At 42.3% G+C, this 18,379-nt stretch overlaps 6 protein-coding genes across 6 annotated transcripts; 2 read left to right on the top strand and 4 right to left on the bottom strand.

The window, feature by feature from the left end:
- The first annotated feature begins 4,376 nt into the window (after positions 1–4,376).
- Positions 4,377–6,022, top strand: F4817DRAFT_338630 (putative short-chain dehydrogenase/reductase family protein). The gene is made up of 3 exons (XM_049303446.1): positions 4,377–5,453; positions 5,512–5,787; positions 5,843–6,022. Exons 1-3 carry the CDS (start codon positions 4,849–4,851, stop codon positions 5,961–5,963), a joined length of 1,002 nt encoding a protein of 333 aa, XP_049158590.1. The 5' UTR covers positions 4,377–4,848; the 3' UTR covers positions 5,964–6,022.
- Positions 6,023–6,065: 43 nt separating this feature from the next.
- On the bottom strand, positions 6,066–7,793 carry F4817DRAFT_338628 (uncharacterized protein). The gene is made up of 4 exons (XM_049303445.1): positions 7,408–7,793; positions 7,226–7,333; positions 6,866–7,175; positions 6,066–6,807 (listed from the first exon to the last, which is right to left on the bottom strand). The coding sequence occupies exons 1-4, from the start codon at positions 7,691–7,693 to the stop codon at positions 6,129–6,131; spliced, it is 1,383 nt and encodes a 460-aa protein (XP_049158589.1). The 5' UTR covers positions 7,694–7,793; the 3' UTR covers positions 6,066–6,128.
- Positions 7,776–8,805, bottom strand: F4817DRAFT_117737 (uncharacterized protein). Its single transcript, XM_049297577.1, has 2 exons — positions 8,533–8,805; positions 7,776–8,479 (listed from the first exon to the last, which is right to left on the bottom strand). The coding sequence occupies exons 1-2, from the start codon at positions 8,656–8,658 to the stop codon at positions 7,937–7,939; spliced, it is 669 nt and encodes a 222-aa protein (XP_049158588.1). The 5' UTR covers positions 8,659–8,805; the 3' UTR covers positions 7,776–7,936.
- A 431-nt stretch (positions 8,806–9,236) lies between these two features.
- On the bottom strand, positions 9,237–11,231 carry F4817DRAFT_358995 (uncharacterized protein; the record flags this gene model as incomplete). Its single annotated transcript, XM_049306095.1, has 5 exons — positions 9,237–9,980; positions 10,034–10,313; positions 10,366–10,616; positions 10,668–10,968; positions 11,029–11,231. The coding sequence occupies 5 exons, from the start codon at positions 11,229–11,231 to the stop codon at positions 9,237–9,239; spliced, it is 1,779 nt and encodes a 592-aa protein (XP_049158587.1).
- A 2,601-nt stretch (positions 11,232–13,832) lies between these two features.
- F4817DRAFT_117645 (uncharacterized protein) lies at positions 13,833–15,718 on the top strand. The gene is made up of 2 exons (XM_049297576.1): positions 13,833–14,320; positions 14,373–15,718. Exons 1-2 carry the CDS (start codon positions 13,948–13,950, stop codon positions 15,683–15,685), a joined length of 1,686 nt encoding a protein of 561 aa, XP_049158586.1. The 5' UTR covers positions 13,833–13,947; the 3' UTR covers positions 15,686–15,718.
- A 1,173-nt stretch (positions 15,719–16,891) lies between these two features.
- Positions 16,892–18,308, bottom strand: F4817DRAFT_338605 (rotamase-domain-containing protein). Its single transcript, XM_049303444.1, has 2 exons — positions 17,824–18,308; positions 16,892–17,712 (listed from the first exon to the last, which is right to left on the bottom strand). Exons 1-2 carry the CDS (start codon positions 17,824–17,826, stop codon positions 17,185–17,187), a joined length of 531 nt encoding a protein of 176 aa, XP_049158585.1. The 5' UTR covers positions 17,827–18,308; the 3' UTR covers positions 16,892–17,184.
- Positions 18,309–18,379: the final 71 nt, after the last annotated feature.

The raw sequence follows: 18,379 nt of genomic DNA, 5'->3' as shown, positions 1-18,379 counted from the left end.
ACACCATTTTGGTCGAAGTAAGTTATTCGACCTGTAGCAGGTAGTGCGTCTCAATATCGAATACACAGCCATCTCGTCGACTTCGAACTAATAGCCTCTATGTTGCGTGAAATCTCATCCGAAGTTTCCGAAACGATGGACAAAACACAGAGAAACAGTTTCGTAGCCAATCGCATTTAGCATCTGGGTATTCCCACTTTTCGGATCTAGCTAACTGATACTGATCACCTCCTTGGCTTCAAGACAAGCATTTAGACTCATTGAGGCTTAGCTATGATAGTGTGTGAAGCTATCACGTTTCGAACTCTCCGAGTCTTGGTAGGTCTCCCAAGGGTGCTAGAAAAGACATGGAATCTAGCAACTTTCTAGAATCGCGTTTGGCGTCGATATACCTACCTGCGTATGTAGAACGCCAAGTCCCTTCGTTTTTGGAGAAACAAGATGACTCTAATTAAACAACTATCGAAATCATCTCTTATTTATGTCATACAGTTATATTTAATTGCAGAATATAATAGCTACCTGACCTTCATGTTTTTTTTTATCATTCTTTTTATATTTTTGACGCTTTTACGGCCATGTCCCGACGCAACTATCGCTCGCCAAGAGAATGCTGGGGCTCCCAGGTTGAGGCACTGCAGCAGGGGCTCAAACATCCCCTGGGAGAATCTGTTTTCTGGGGAGACTGAAACGAAGATGATTGGCCAATCGGCGAAAACTTCTTTATTCGCATCAAGACCTCTTTTGGACCTTGTTCCGAATAATGTTATCGGAGGAGGGTGATGTTATTGGCAACCCTAAGCAAGTTACATCATCTCCTTGTCTTCTACGCATAATATGATGTGCGGCTACCGATGCGGTTAACGGGAAGCTGCCCTTGAGGAGATCTTTGCGAATCCCGAGAATCATTTGAGATTGTTGGGCTCCCAGCCAATATGCATCAGATGTCCCCAGCCCCGTCCACCAGCCAGCCAGTCACAGCCTTAGTTAAGGTCTCATGGTCTCTAGGGACTTGATTAGGAATAACTCACTATACACGATGGTAGTCTAGATTGTACCAATCGCAACACTTGCCAGTTTTTAGTTCCTCGCGCATCGTACTCGGATCTGTTGCCTCGGCGATTGCCACCGTAGCACAAAGTAGAATATCGAATCGGATATGACACTTGATATCGGGAATACTACCTCGCCGTTAACTTGAAACTGCAAGTGAGCTGAAAGATCCGTACCTTGCTAGGTAAATGATAATATTCTACCAAATGTGTAACGCATGCGCAATACGCCACAAAAAGGGGAAATAATACGAATATGCTATAATGAGGCGAATTTAAAAATGTTTAATTGTTTTTTACCCCATTAATTTTATAATATTTTAATAAAACCTTATATTTTTAACGAGTTATTGTAAATTTAATTTTAGGTTTTTTATTTTTTAAATTAAATAAAACGATAGTTTAAAATTAAAGTTTTTTAAAAATATTAAATTTAATTAACTTAATATTTTATATATTATTTATTTGTTTTAATAATTGCTTTTAATCTTTTTTTTATATTAAAAGTTAATTGATTTAACATTTTTTTTTAAAATTTATTTTATATTTTATTTGTAATAAATATTAGCAATTTTAATAATATAACGTTTTTAAACATGTTTAAAAGTTTAAGTTTTTTATTATAAATTTTTTTTTTTAATAATTTCCAAAAATTTTTAATAAAGTTAAAATTAAATAAATATAATGGTTAATTTATTAACATAACTTTATTGTTTAAAACTTAATTTTTTAATTAATTTATAATTAAATAAATTTTATATATAAAAGTATTATTTATAATAAATATAAATTTTAATATGTAAATTTAAAGTAATATTTTTTATAAAACTTTTAAAATAATAAAAGATATAATTTTATAATACCGTATATTAAAATTGTTGTATAAATTTATTAATAAAATACAATTTTCCCATTTAAATATATTTTAAAACATTTATAAATGTTTTATTAATTTACCTTTTAATTAAATATATTATGTTAATAATTTTTTGTTTTATTATATTATAATTATTAAGTTATATATAAATTAAATTAAAATATAAAAAACAAATGTTAATTTATCCGTTAATAAAATACCCACGTTTAACGTTTACTTTTACCATAAACCATAATTAACTCGTTTAAAAAAACTTAACATTTTTAATATATAACAAGTTTTTTTTTATGTTTTAATGTAAAATTTAAGCATTTTTCGGCATATTATAATGTTAATTTTAACTTTTAAAATATTTTTTAATACATTATATTTTATTTTTTAAACCAATTAATAATAGTTTTTACATACATTTATAACTTAATCTTAATAATTAAACGATTAATTATAATAAAAAAGTTTTATATAATAAACTTTATTATATGTTTTTTATTTTAATTTAATAGTTTTTTAAAGCGTCCGCGGCTAAAGCGTAAAAAGTTTAATTTTTAAATCTTATATTTTAAATTAATTTTATATACACTTTACCACGGCACTTTTTTTAACTCCTCGATTTTTTTAATACTTATTTCCGTTAAAAATAAAACTGCAATTTTCGTCTTTTTATAAGGAAAATAATGCATTTTAAAGGTTTTAAAATTTGGTAGTAATGTAAGAGCTATTTTTAAAAAGATAATGTAATTATTTACATATAAAAAATTAAGGTTTATGGGAAAGATTGGACGTTTTTAAATTCGCCTTACTGTACACGAGCTTGGCGCGCTATAGCCCCCTATCGCATACCGGCTCATGTGTGCCGAAGAGATCTATGATATATGGTTCCCAAGTCCCGATAGACCATGCATAAGGCAATAAGCATGAGGCGGCATTGACTAATGTGTGAATAATCAAAGCAGACTCGGGCTCCGTATCTAAGGGAATAACTACCTATGGATAATATTGTGTAAGGGGTCGAGAAACTTATATCTGAGTGATCCTCCGCACATCCAATAACGGTAATCCTCAATCGTAATTCTCTCTGCTACACTTAGCATATGATAAGTCTCGCTCTTATTCGATTATCAGCCAGTTTAGGCATCCGCAACCTTGGAATAGTAGTTGATCTTGACAGCATCGCTATCCGAGCTGGTAATTCTCATACTCGTAGCGCCTGATATTATACGTACGTCAAGACATCACTGGAGACCAAGGGATGTTGCCTTGTCAAACCCCTATTTTTCACAATGAATTTACATCCGCCCCCGTCGAACTGATTCTTCGATCATCTCTAGGCTGTTGCAGTTGACGAGAATGATATGGGTGGGTTCCTCTTTGAATCTACGCCAACTCTTAGAGATCTATTATGGCTTAGGTACATTTGTCTGTAGGACTAATACGTTAGCATGAGGTTGTTATTTACTACGCGAACAGTGTCCATAAATATCTCCGAGCTGTCGGATATGGCTTTGATAGTGGCTCCGTCGAGGGTGGCCATTTAGATTATGTCTAGGTGTATAGCGTGTCCAATTCATCGTGTATAACGGCAATTTATTTATACCGTTCCTTTTATATGTACCTACCATAGCGGAGGAGGGGGGTTTGGGAGAATGATTCCATAAATATGAAACTATTCCATATAATGGTAACAACGGAATCAGCTTGGTGCATTCCAACATCGTGGAATGATTCCAAAATGTGGAATGGTTTCGTAAAATAGAACGATTTTGATATTCACGTGACTTTCACGTGATTTCCACGTGAAAAGTGGGGCAAAGGTAAAAAAAAGTCGAAAAATTAGAAAGACTGGTCCTCGAACCCATAGCTCTTGCGTTTCTGTTTCTATAACCATAGAACCCCACAATTAATAAGGTTTAAAGTTTAAACGTTTGAGCTAATGGGATAAGGTGGCCAATCTCATCGAATTATTTCGGAATGGAATTTCGTCTGATTTTAGTCCTTATAACCTTTACTTCGGAAAAAGTAAAAAAGTAAAATTTTGACTTAGAAAAAAAAAAAAAAAATTTTTTCGAAATTTTTATAAAAATTTTTTTTTCTCTAAGTCAAAAGTCGGGCAACCGTTCCCAAAATGGGAACGATTGTATGGGATGGAATGGTTTTACGGTTATAGAACGGTTTTTGTAAAATAAGATTTTAAAAGCGGGTCCAAGACCCACTATTCTCAAATTCTGACCAATCAGAGCCCTTAAAACCCAAAAACGTTGCGCCGTACGGAACCATTCCAGTTTTGGAATCATTCTCCCAAACCCCCCTCCTCCGCTATGGTAGGTAGGAGGTAGTTATTAACTTTGCTCTCTTTGCCTCGAAAATACTAATTTCTTATGGGTCACTAGTATGAGATGAGTACCTATCTATCCATCATCCCTATGGTCCTTGCTAAGTGGTAGGTACATGGACGAGAGAAGCCGCGGACTCCGAACGATGTAGGTTCAGTCTTCGAATATACTGGTAAAATTTAGCAGGATTATCTTATTGCACGAATCATCAGATCCTACCGGTGCGGCTTGCTAAGGGGAACCCCCCTATTGCTATTGGGTCTGTCCCAATTAGGAAACCACTCTCTGATTGGTTCTACCGCGGCTGGAATCCATAACACCACTCCATGTCCCTATTCTAGAGGGCAATACATCTAAATGTATGATAAACGTAGACTGATAGAAGAAGACCGAAATTTTCACTTGATCTTCCCGGGCTTTACGGAAGCCGATAGCCCAAAGTCCGTAGAATAGGAGGCTAAAATGGCGTATTTCTCCTATCCATCTCTACTGATTGTCATGGACGCTACCTGTATCACTTTCACTTAACAACCTTCCATTATTTTAAGCTACCGATAAATATCATACAAGAAACCCCCTTTCAACAGATATGAAAATGGTATCCGTTTGGGAATTTGTATCTGAGCAATGGCAAAAGCTCCCTGTCCTCGCTACGACGGAGACTTGTGCTGGGAAAACGTACATTGTTACAGGCTCTAATACCGGCCTAGGGCTTGAGGCTGCGAAACATCTAGTCCGCGTCCGAGCTAATAAAGTGATCATCGCAGTCCGAAACCTTAAGGCAGGTGAAGCGGCAAAGGCCGAGATCGAGTCCGCAACGAACAATCGAGGCGTCGCCGAGGTATGGCATCTCGACTTGGCAAGCTTTGAGTCTGTCAAAGAGTTTGCGAAGAGGGCTATCGAGAAATTAGATCGCATCGACGGTCTAATCAAGAATGCCAGCGTCGCGCTTGACAAGTTCGCCCTTGCAGAGGGATACGAGTCGACTGCCACTATCAATATTTTGAGCACCTTTCTTCTAGCGATCCTCCTCCTTCCAAAGATGACCGAGACGGCGAAACGCTTCAACATCCAGCCTCACTTGACAATCGCTACGAGCGAAGCTGGATTTGCAGTCAAGGAGGCCTTTGATAGTGTAAAGGATAATCTAATGACGAAGTTGAACGACCCGAGAACGTCGGATATGAGACAAAGGTTCGGAATTCTTAGCTTTTAATGATGTCTAGACGTCTTCTAATGTCTTGTATCGCAGGTATCCGGTCACCAAGCTCATCCAACAGTTCGCAGGCCGCCACCTCGCAACCCTTCTACCAGTTTCAAAAACAGGGGTTGTCCTGAACCTTGTGAACCCTGGCCTATGCAGGACTGCGCTTAGCCGACATGTAGGATTCTTTTTGCGTCTGCAGATTGTCATAGCCATCTTTTTGATCGGGAGAACTGTTGAGATGGGTAGCCGCACGCTGCTACACGCAGTGGTGGCTGGGGAAGAGAGCCACGGGTGTTACGTCTCGGCTTGCGAGGTTAAGGAGTGAGTACCTAGTCATTTTATCCTATACCTATTATATTACTGACGTGTTGTTAAGAGACCAGGTACCCAGCTGGGTGAAAGGTGAGGAGGGTAGGAAACAAGGAAAGCTTATATGGGGTGAGATAGCAAGGGTTCTAGAAACAGTTAATCCAGGTTGTCTGAGTAAAGTATTGTAATATGGGCGGCATTTGATGTACGGATTAGGAGTTTTATAAACATGATTTTTAAATACGGAAAACAAATACAGTCCCTTATAGTTTGATGATAAACATTCATAAGGAGCCTAGCAAAGAGTGGTTGTATACTTTAGGTATGTAACCCTATTAAGATAATTTACGTACCTAGGCACACTTTAAGTTATCCCATAATAATCTTCCTGGTTTACCATGAAGAGAGTTGATCCAGGGAAACTTGGAGAAAATTTGACAAACGTCATCCCAACTTTGGAGACCCAACAATAGGACAATCTGCCTTATCCTCTGCATCAACTGCTCATCCTCAGATCTTTTGAATATTGTTATTTCTGCCATGAATAAAGCCCAGAGGATGGCTTCCTTGTTTTCTGTATCCTCGGTAAATTCTTGGACGAGGACTCCTATTTTCTGGCGGAGAAGAGGTAGTTCAGGGAGTCTATGCAGAAGGGAAAGTAGGAAATTAGCCATTATCATTAATAGCCCCATGTGAATGATATTCTCGAGACTATCAGTTGGGTCTGTGTTAAGGGGTCTGATGTGAACGAGTCGATAGCCAATGAGGATGAGGGTGTCATGATACGTGTACCCATCCATCTTAATACTATCGTCGGTATTCTCGTTGAGAAACCAGGTAAGACTCATAATGTCTGTCCAGACCTCTTTCATACGAGGGTTCAGCTGCACGAAAGGCTGCGATGCGAGTAAGCCAGATATTTGAGACGTCCCAAGCCTCTCACGGAGCCAATTCAGAGTGGCAACACCCGGCACTTCGTCGACGCTAAACCGTGTAGACAATCCTAAATAAATAGCAAACTCGAGATCGACCCTAATGTGATGTTAGAACACAGTCATATATAGTAGGTATTTATGGCGACGTTTCTCACCTGAATATCTTTTGAGTAAGCTCTGGTTTATCTTTCATAAGCTGGGAGATTCCGCCGCGGAGCTCAACCATCTGCTGGAGCCCTCTGAAATGGATCAGGCCTTGGTCATACTGACCACACATCCGCTCGTACTGGAGCATAGCAACTACCGAAGCCAGTGTCATGTCTGACAACGCCTCCCCCCCGGATAGTCTCTGATTGACTAGGCGGAGGCTATCTGATAGGTGGCTCAACCCTTCCGTAGAATCCTCGGAGTTTGTAGTTAATAAGTTTTTGGCAGCGATAGACATTGCTATAGAGCAGTGAAAGTCTTTGAACCGTTAGCTCGTTCTTATACGCGGGTTCGGTAGGGAGACTTGCATGCTTCATCTACAAACCAGAACTGGATCCATATCGACCCAGCTGCAGAGAAATCAATGGCATTGCCGAGCCCGGGCATATGAGGGACGCTGATAAGGAATGCGAAGGCTAGATTATAGTAAGAAGTATGCTCATGTGTATACCTAGGTATTTATGAAAATAGTCGTGGGTTCGGCCGCTACCTTTCTGAACAAGAGTTCTAGATCCAGGAGTTAACTCGACTGGTAGGGAAAAAACAGATAGGCTATCGCCAACTTGAGGTTTCATCGTAGGTAATGCTATGTGATGGTGCTGAGAGACTAAGTGTTTGGTTTTATAATTAGATTTAGCAATATCAACTTTGATCGCGGCTCTTCTCCCCCGCGATGGGTGCTTTTTGCCGACATTTCGACCCTTCGCCGCTTGACTGCGGATCAACTTTCTCGTGTTGCGATCAATTATAGTATTGTCGACGAATTCAAAGGGCATCTTTCCTTATACTAATAGGTTTGTTCAATGTATCTATAAATCTTAATCTGGATTCATGATGGAATCAGATGAGATAACTCTAAGAATAATGAGACTCATGAGTGCGTTCTTATTAGCGACGGACGTATCGGAGTTAAATCGCGGTCGTCTCGATTAATAGAATAAGTACGAAGTACGGAATACACTGTGCTTAAACCAATGTGAAAAATGTTTGTACATTCCTTCTCTACAATCCATGTCTTCTTAAAAGGTTTCAGAAATGATATCCTCTTGACTGTCCTCATCTTCCTCTTGATTTTGTTTCCCGTAATAATTTCGCCTTAGACCCTGGGTCATAGATGCCACCCTGTGAACCCATTCATCACGATCTGCTCCTTGCAATGGGGCATTATCGAGAGCCGCGTCGACTTGGGACCCGAATGGTGATAGCTTATAATACTGAGATGCTGGCGCGTATGGTTCTTCTGTTGCCCAATCGCGGCGAGGCGACGCCATAGGCGTTCCTCTCCGTGATAACTCCGATCCAGCCCTGCCACGTGCAGCTGACCGGGCTTGTCTTCGCCGTTCCTCTAGCTTCTTCTCTTGTCTCTGTTCTTTTATCCTCTCTTCCTCTATTTCTCTGTCCTCGTCCCACATTCTTCGGAAGAGCTCTTGGTACTGGACTAATGTAGTCACTTCCTGGCGAAGGCGGATAAGATGGGCAAGTAGGAAAAGTCCGAGACAGATGGATATGAGGGTCGAGGTCCAAAAGAAAAGTCGTTTAGTATTGTCTTTAATGTCATCTAGCTAAATGCGACCCGTGTAAGATTAGTCCGGGTAGGCGCATACATAAGTTTTACTTTTTTCCAACTCACCGAGCTCTGGAGATGGGTTACGTATTTGATAGTACCATGTAGAGCGGCTGATAATTGATCTTCAATATTCCTCCCTTCGTACGAGATGTCAATATTAGATTGTCCACTCATGGCTGCTTTGCTTCATCAAACAGACTAGCACTAAAGCTCTTCTTGTTTATTGTAGCAGCAACGAATGTAATGTGAGTTTTTCTCTTAAAAAGTTCGTGCTCATAGGTGACAATACGCGGATTGGCTCGAGATTCCATAATAAGTCCTTGTGGTCCGCATTGGAATGTAGTGTAAACAAAGACCCGAATTGTTGAACTTCTCCTAATAGAGCTTTCGGCTAGAATTAGAATCCGTTTTCAAACCAAATAAGTTTTTACACTACTGATGATAAGGATACAACACTGAAAGATAAAGCTAGACATCGAGCCATAGTGTTTACCATTTAGTATCCACAAGTACACGACTCTTAACGTCTAGTTGTGACCATGTGCTTTCAATACGACAATAGGGGGTTCTTTAGGATTGTAGCGCACAAGGACTTACTAATCTTGTTATAATTTAGATACTCTGGTATACGTACCTAATATAGGCCGAGGCTTTGTAAAACCCCAAGTCGCGATCGTGTATTGAAGAGCTAACACGAGTTAAGAGTCCTGGCACCTCAAATGGACTTTTCCATTCTCAGATCATCGGAAGACCTAGTGGGCAAAATTTACCGAATCGCCCCAGTCGTGGATGAGAGCTGCGAATTTAGGACATTGTTCTTGGTCCTTAGCGAGAGAACTGCCTTCACCACCCTTGTAGGAGAGTTGTTTCGCTGCCTGACTGTGAGCATATGCGATAAAGTCAGGAGCCGAGATCGGGGGATCAGCTGCATCCTGTCGAAGTTGTCTAAAGACCGTTTGGATTTCCTCAGCTTGGGATTTCAGTGTAGCAACTGAGTCCTCAACTTGTTGATCCTCATAGACATGTCCACCCATTTGAGAGCTGGCGGCGGCGCTATCAGCTATTATGGAGTCTAGGAGGAGTTGGGATCCGAGTTCTGCATCCGTAAGCTCAGCCTTGGCGGCTTTCTCGAAGAACTGGTGTATATTTTTTGAGAGATCATCGCCCTTCTTCTGTCGCGAGGTGACATAGTGATCAAGCTTTCTAATTTGCTTGTGTGGAGTGAGCGCATTAGCTTTATCAACGTCTATCGGGACGGAGCCGTAGAGTTCCATCTGACGCCGAATATTCTCAAGCAATGTGCGGTCCTTTACTTTGCTGCTTCCCTTTTTTTGGTCTGAAGGGGGATTCTTGGCCAGTCTTTTAGTTACGTCCAACTCTGGTGTGTTTATATGGGTAAACGTGCTGAGAAGGGATTGGTGATGGTAAGCTAACATCTTAATACGATCTGCTAGGAGACGGAGGCGTTCATTCATGAAACCAAGAATAGCAGACGTCTATATCGAGTCAGTTATAAGTTTAAGTGTTGGAAACTGAAATACCAACTTACATAGCGAGAAACGGTTGCATCACGTACAGTCTGACGCTCAGAGCACGTTTCGACCTTCCCCAAGATGGGCTTGAGAAATTCTTTCTCTACCACCATATGCGCAAGCGGCACCATCTCATCCCACAGAGATTGTATTTCGGCATATACATCGTCACGCTCATCATTGATGGCCTGCGCATTGCCAGGCGCGAAAGAAACGCGTTTATTAGGAGTAGAAGAAGTCTCCAGAAAAACAGTATCTAAGGATGCGCGGCATTTTGTAGCTAGCGATAAAACAATCCTATCGTCTAGTTAGTAGCAGCGTAGAATTGAAGATACGGAATATGCTTAACTGATTGGCATGGCGTCTGGCTGTCCGAAGAATCGCATCCTCATCGATAACATCGTCGCCTAACTCGCAATATAGGGCATTTAATCTACCAAGGATATGATCATAGGATACAATGGTGGTTTCGAAAACTTGCTTTGGGGCAACGGATTTTAACCTTTCATTGCTATCTGTCTCTACCGAGGTGGACTTGCTTTGGCTGATCTCTTCAAGTTGATTCGTATGGTGGCTGATTTTATCTTCTAGGGTGTGGATCTTTCTAATATTAGTATCAGGAACTATTCAACCTTTGGAATTAGTATATACCTTTGATTTGAGTAAATCCTTTCTGCGAGACAGAGCAGAGATCTTCTGCTTTACCATAGATACTTCATCATTGGTTTCTGGAGGTCGTTGTAAATTAGCAATGCTACGGCGAACATAATCTTTGTACTTCACCAGAAGTTTTTCAAGGACATTATTATACTGGTTAATGTCATGAAGAGCAGCCTTAACCATGTTATGATCAATAGTCTTCTGACTAAATGGCATCTCGGAAAATATGTCCACATCCCCACGGGATTGAGTTGATCGGTGGCCACGACTAGCTGATTGAAGAGAGTTTAGACTGCGATGTATGTTAACAATAGATGCCTAATGTATATCAGATGAAAGTGGTCTGACGTACTACTTCAACTCGTCCTCCGACAGCACACTCAACGGACCGTTTGATTCAGCTAATGACACTAAGCGGGCCCATTCAGGAGATAACTCGTTACAGATAAACGACTTGAGTAGGTCCTTTTGACTTTCGTTCGTGGCATTTACAGCCCCGCAGACTTGATTGAAGAGACGCATCTCGGTCTCCGACAGGGCCGAAAGACTAGCCATCTTGAAATATGGCAAAGTAGACTATCTACGAGATATCAACTGTCAGACATCATATGCAGCTATAGTACGAGATGCAGGTAGTACAGGAGAGAAAGGGGGCAAAAGGGGCAAAAGGGGCAAAAGGGGCAGAAGGGGTCGAACGCCAAATGAACGGGCACTGATTCAAAAGACCTAGTGCGGTGTAGTTGAATAGTTTAGTCCTCGTATTATTGAAAAAGTAAGGCGATATGGCTAAAAACCCATCAGTGTTTCTTATAGATAGAATGAGATGATGTTAAGATGGCTGTATAGAGTAGTAGACTCCGGCTACAAGATGACATACTGACCTGTGATGTTGGCTCGTTCCGGTGGATGGAATCGGTGCCGCGGACAATCCGGTGACCCCCCGCTCGTAAATCAGCGATATTGGAAACTGTAGCCGGTACGCAGCGCGGCAATGGCACGATATCGAATCTAGAACGGCCTAGACAACTTCAAAGATTGAGCATGAATCCTTGACTCTGAAAATTGTGATATCCTCATTTGCTAGTATGAAAAGGCGGTCTTGGGCTAGATAAGTCTAGCCGTAGGCTAAATAGGTTGTGACATGAAGCTTATGGAGTTGATGTATGGCAAGTTTGACCGCTTCCGTTGAGAAGGTTGATCTAAACTAGGAAGCCAGCTTGAGTCGAAGGGATTATTATGAGTAGGTGAGTAGCATTGTAACTTCTGAAGAATTATTTAGCCGCTTATAGCTTCATGTAAGCTAGGATATAGTATGTAAAGGGGAGGGGATAAGCTTGTTGCATTGGCGCACTGATTCAGTCCAATAACTTGTGGCTTGTTTCACGATATCCGAGATAACATTGTATGTACGGTACGAAGTAGACGCGAAAATATTGGGGACTTTTGTTTACATTTGACCTGTACTTTGTACTTCGTACTTTGTAGAATTTGAAATGCCCCACAACTGCATAATCATAGCTATTATAAATACCTTAGGTACATATCTTCATACAAATGCATTTTGGCTTGGCATTAGTTACGTTAATTGCATTGCAAGTTCTTATCAACAATCAACAAAGATGGAAGATTTCAATCACTCAAGTTCTTAGAAGAAATAGTCAAGTTCTTATTTCGACTTGCTTTAATATACTTAAGGTATCACTTCTCTTTTACCTTATTGTACGCTTGTATACTTAAATCAAGCTTCGGCAAAAGCTTAGAGGGATTCCTTCACGACGTCAAAAGCCAATGGTCAAACGGCAATTGGGAGGTCTTTTAAGACAAGGGTCCTTCTAGACCAGAGCCGCAACCAGCCGCTGGACAACCTGGACTTGCAGCATTGAAGTTCCAGGTACGAAAATTAGAGACAAGCCATACTTAGGTACACGTGGGCAACGTTAGCCATGATTCTGAGAAAGACATGATATTCGGGGTCTTCAGTGAAGGGGTCTTCAGTGAACCCTTATATGCATGACTACCGAATCACTGCAAATGACGTCCGCAAGGCTGTTGGTCATAGTTACCATGCATCGTGTTTCTGTAACAAAATAGAGACGATATGCCATGTCCGTCTGTTCAGAGGTAGACAGACAAGGACGTACAGCAACATCAGTCACGATGCTTCAATGGTAGCGCCGTCGGAATGATACGGATTCACTTATGCTCGAAGATGAACAAGTCCAGATTGACAGAGTTCTTCTGACTTTGTCGCGTCAACGCCCAGAACGGTTCGCATCGCTGCGCTTGTCTCATACGCTGTGTTTGCAAGCAAAGGGTCCTGAATGGTCCGCCTCCAAACTGTACCACCTTAAGTCCAGCGGTCAACCATTCATTTCCTAAAATGGGACATGGGACACGAGCTCTTCTTTATCATGGCCTTTCCTGAAGTCTGGTCCCAAAGTGCACTGTTACTCTTCCTTAAACCTCTTCACAACCTCTTCACAGGTTAGCCCAAGGCCTGCTTTCGGATAAGTCCTACTCTCTCTGGATAATCTCAAGTAATAGTAGTGTCAGATCTAGAAGATTGCAAACTACCTAAACGTACATGATATAAGATCTAATTCCTTGTCAGGATGGGACGTCCCAACGATCTGTTTAGACACCGGCCATGCGTTTGCATGCGCATGTGGCAACCCGTTTCCGCTATCCCTCCCCGTCACCATGTCAAAGTGACAGCGGCCGAATGTACCGACATTCAATACTTCAGCAATGGTAGCAAATGCAGATTAACATTGGGCAATGCTGCTGTGACTGAGCCGTCCTTTTTTGGCTTGTGCTCATGAGTCTGTATCCCATTCTCGTCGTCGTTGTACCTACTGGGACCCGCCCGGTTGCCCACTTGCCCACTTGCCTGGCTAGATACGTGAGACGTCATGGAACCGTATCTCCATGCCATCCTAGCATGGTTGCGATTGACCTCAATTCCTCTGTGCTCTTCGGATACTTCCCAGGGGCTTGTGCAATTATGAATCTGCCATGCGTTTCGGCCGTGGAAACATAAGTAACTTTGATCTGGCTAGTCTACGTTGAATACCCGCTCTCCGAGTCACAGAATCTTCCGTCAAACGAACTGTATCTAGTATATATCCTAGTTGTTCCCAAACAGTCTTTTCGATCTCTTTATTACTTCAAGACATATAATCTTCTAGAACTCATCTCTACCCCGCTGTATGTCTTTCCATCCCGGAGGCCCCTTGTACTTCATACTCTTCGTACCTGAACAAACTAGACCATGAATTCAGTCATCCAACAGTTATGTAGGGCTCTACATAAACCAGCAACAGCCAAAAGATACCGGGATGCCGGGATAGGGCTGGCGTTTATTGGATTGAACCAGGTTCTGGTTGTTCCTATCCAGATCACCCTTGATCTCTACTCCATAAACCTCCCCGCCTCTATCCTGGTGATGCTTCTCTTCTCTCTCCTCCTCCTCACCGCTAACTACATTCATGGGGGAACTGAGAAGCTATACTCCAAGCATCTACGCGGGCCGACTGACTTCCTTGGCCGGCACATGTCTTTCGGGTTTGTAGCATCCTTCATAATGCTCAACAGAGACCACATATCCAATGTCATAGACGTCCCTAGGATTGCCGGGGCTTTTTGTAAGTTGCCAGATAGCATTGCCCCCTGAAGAACTTAACTAACTAAAACTAGTCATTACCACCCTTGCAGGCTATATTAGCACATACTTGGTTGCTTTCGGGAGTTCCAAGCTAGAACAGCGACTACGAGGTGTACGAGAGAAAATTTCCGACGTCGAAAGCCGCCCTAAATGCTGGCCTAGCCCCTCCGCAGCATGGCCGGCTCCGCCAACAGATAGGAGTGCTAAGCGGATATCTCAATTGTCTCGGCTAAGTGTGGCTATATCGAACGAGAGGTCTCTTATTTTGGCCGAAGCGGTGAAAGGAGGTCCAGTCTCGCAACTTATAGAACAGATCGTACGCACAGGTCCGCTATGGATTTGCATCTTTCTACTTGCCGTTGTCGGGGTTCCGGTATATTTCACGACTAGGTACGAGGCACCATTTGAGGTTCTATGCTTCATCCTATTCTGGATTTTATCCGTCCAGTTTCAGAGGTCATTAAAGAGTTCATACCGTCTACTAAGGTTTCCGTACCTAAGATCGGTAATGGTCATGGCTGCGAATCCGGTGCTCGTGACTTGGGCAATTGGAACAGCTTATCTCTGGATTAAGACAGGATATAGAGGACAAAGTATCGATGTCACTATCACCGAATTTCACTGTCATCAGACTTTGGCGGAAGGCATAGTTACGATTGTAAAGGGCGGGAGGATATCAAATAACATTGGTGCTGGTGACCTATCTGGACCGGTCTTGGATGCTGGCATCGTCTGTATGGGGTTCAAGATGTTCGAGTACCGAAAAGAGCTATGGGAAAGTGTATACACAGTGTTAGCCACATGCGCATTACTTGCCGTGGCGAACGTCTCCCTCAACGTTATGCTCGCCCGCGCATTGGGATTACAGCCCGCCGACGCCCTAGCCTTTGCCGCCCGATCTGTTACTATTGCTCTTGGGGTGCCGGCGATTGAAAGCTTGGGCGGTAGCACTACGCTCATGAGTGCACTTGTTATTTTTGGCGGGATCATTTTCCAGATGGGCGGAGATTGGCTTTTCTCACTCCTGCGGATTAATGACCAGGAGCGCCAGCTGAAATCTAGCGACTCCAATAACAGTAGTTACACGGAAACTACAGGGTCTACGGATATGTGGAACGAGAAAGACATGCAAAAGCAGATTACTAGGACCGACAATGAGGTGATCGCAGTCGGTGTGACTGTAGGCATCAACGCAGCAGCGATGGGCACAGCGCATCTGATAGAGCGGGATTCGAGAGCTACAGCATATTCCGCATTGTCAATGACGGTGTTTGGGGCCATGACGGTAGCACTTACGGCGGTCCCTAGTGTCTCGGAGATTATTGTATCTCTAGCATCGAGATGAGGCAAATGCCATATTTTAGAGTCCCTAGTTAGCGATTACGAAGATATATGAGATATGAGACGACATCACGTTGCATAGAGATTTCGGGCATAGCGAATGATACCACTACATATGTTTCGATAGACATGGATGGGGAATAGGAGCATGCCACGAGTCAAACTTTTCTTCTCGGAAGGTTTACAAATATACATTAATATTCCTTGTAGCTTATTCTCACGCAATGATATCATAGTCGTAACCGTACTCCCAACGGGATCGTGATTGTTCAACCGACTATCCTACTAGCATTAGAAAATTGGCTTGCCCCTTAGCCGCCCTACGCCGGATACCGACAAGAGAGATGTGAACTCGGACCGTAATTGGGATCGCGATTGAGATTCGGTATCTTGCTAGCTGAATCACGATCCGGTGCGAGATGAAATCCTGTAAAACTACCATATCGTCGTTCCCACGGCGCACACATACCTTAGGTACCAACGCAGGCGCTATCTCGGGTCCTCGCAACGTCGCACGGCACGGCGCGTCCCATAAGTTCCTGGCTTCTATTGCCTTCTAGAAGATATTGAGAGAAAGTCATGCCCCTTCGTCGAACGCATCTCAGTCTACATCGGTCCGTCCTGCTGGGTCATAATTTGTATCTAGTGTAGATCAGTCTACATCACCATTGAGGGGCACTATAGTAACCGTAGTACTAGAAGCTGAAGCCATCAATATGCAGAGGAATGTGGAGACCTCTAACATGGTAGCAATACCGAATCCGTAGAGGAAAAATCATACTCGGCTCACTTACCTCCCTAGTGACATCCAGTCCTTTGGAATGTAACATCGCATATGTAAATATATTATTACTATGGTTCCTATTGCTTTTAGATGTACCCATGTTACTTATCTCTCAGAAATCACGACGAGCTCGATATGGCTTACAGGCCGAAATGAGCCATGACTCGGAAGACTTGTACTTCTCACTTTGAATCATAGGCTAACATAGTAATCGAATAAGTTGTAACTTTAACGTAATTCTTAATGAGGGCCTCGACTATATAATTACCTGTTGATAGAAATAAATATAATACAGCATGTCTACCTTTCATCAAGTGTAGGTTGATGTTAAGAAATATAAAAGGGGTAGGGCGTGTAACCAAACTGGAATAGGACGAATAAAAGGAGCTAGCCATGGCATATACGGCAACTTCTAAATAATATAACTAAATATAACAAGATCTATAAAAGAATTCAGGATATCTACTTGGAATCGGTTCCTGGCATAGAACTATGTGAGGTATTGGGGGAGAAAGGCTCATTGAGCTGCACAGAAGCGTCACATCACATGGTAATTTTTAGTATATAGAATCGAGCTGTTCTTGATGTGCCTCTCTGTTCTAGGCTAAAGAATTATGAAATTCTAAGCAGTGGCTTAACATCATGTTCGGTGAACCTCATATAGAGGCAGCCATGCGCGTGAGTAGCAAGACTTCTCACCCCTAAGAATACACAGGGACTTAAACTAACCTTTCGATTAGATGCAGCCCACTTGCGGTTTCTACAACACCACTCATCTGGCCAGGTTGTAGTGCGAAAGCAGCCTCTTCAAATTCCTTTTGCATGTCTCCCTTACCGAAGTATCCTAAATCTCCCCTCTTTCTGGCCGAACTGCAGTCGCTTTCAGTCATGGCGATCTCTCCAAGAGACACGGTTCCACTCTTGATCTTCTGCTCATGACCCTTGATAATAGCCATTGCTTCCTCCTTGGTTCGGGTAATCTTGCTCTCGCGCCAGCTCGCAGGTCGTCGGCTGTCGCGGTGTTTGACTAGTAGGTGGGCGGCACGGATTTTGCCCTCTGGGTGGCTGACGGGAGCCATCTGAGACGAAGTAGAATGGTGGATCGCCATATATTGTTTCAACTTCTCGGTATCGGTCCCAGCAGGCGGCTCCCAGCGCGAGATTTTCTCGCTCGCGTTGAAATAGTATGGAAGGTTCTTGGAGTTGCTGTGGCGCACCTCCCAGTTAGGTGGTAATCCCGAGTCATCCTGACCGCAGGAAACGTTAGTGGCTGTTTTAATATGAAGATGAAAGAATGAATGAATGGGTAGAACAGATTTGCAACTCTAATCCCTCTGGCGAGCTCGAGGCTAACTTACCATGCTGGCGGTGTGATACGAAGACTACTATTTGGCTGATGAACAGCTTTTATAATTTATTTAATAGCTGTTTAAGCTAGGCTGGAGAAAGGGTATACTACAGTCCGGAGTATGCGTCGATCAAGAAGAAAGAGTGGCCGAATTTTTTGATGTTTACCTCAAGGGAAGCCTTTTCAAGCTCAGAATTGAAGCTATAGCTTGTTAATTAATTGAAGCTTGCTTAAAAGGCAATTAAATCTAAGGAAGTGACAATATAAGCTTTGCTTTTTTATCCTTCCCAAGATGTATGAAAAAGCGAGTGGCGATGACGATGGCGTTATGGTGTTGTGTGTTGATAATGTAGTGAGTTGCTAGGGAAGAATTGCGTCGAATACGTAAGTACCTTTCCCTGACCTTAGGTAAGAAAGATCACGAGGATACTGTCGGTTGAGCGGGGCAACGCTGACCTGACGATGGAATGAGTTTGAAACGCGGGGTGGTGAATGGATAAATCTAAAAGTGATTGGTCTACAGAATCTGTATGGGCCATTGAATCATACTATCCAACCTACCAATC

The sequence above is a fragment of the Daldinia loculata genome (assembly GCF_022478755.1).
Source record: "Daldinia loculata strain CBS 113971 unplaced genomic scaffold F4817scaffold_27, whole genome shotgun sequence".
NCBI lineage: Eukaryota > Fungi > Ascomycota > Sordariomycetes > Xylariales > Hypoxylaceae > Daldinia > Daldinia loculata.
The sequence above is the reverse complement of the archived record's forward strand: the minus strand, read 5'-3'. Positions and strand labels throughout refer to the sequence as shown.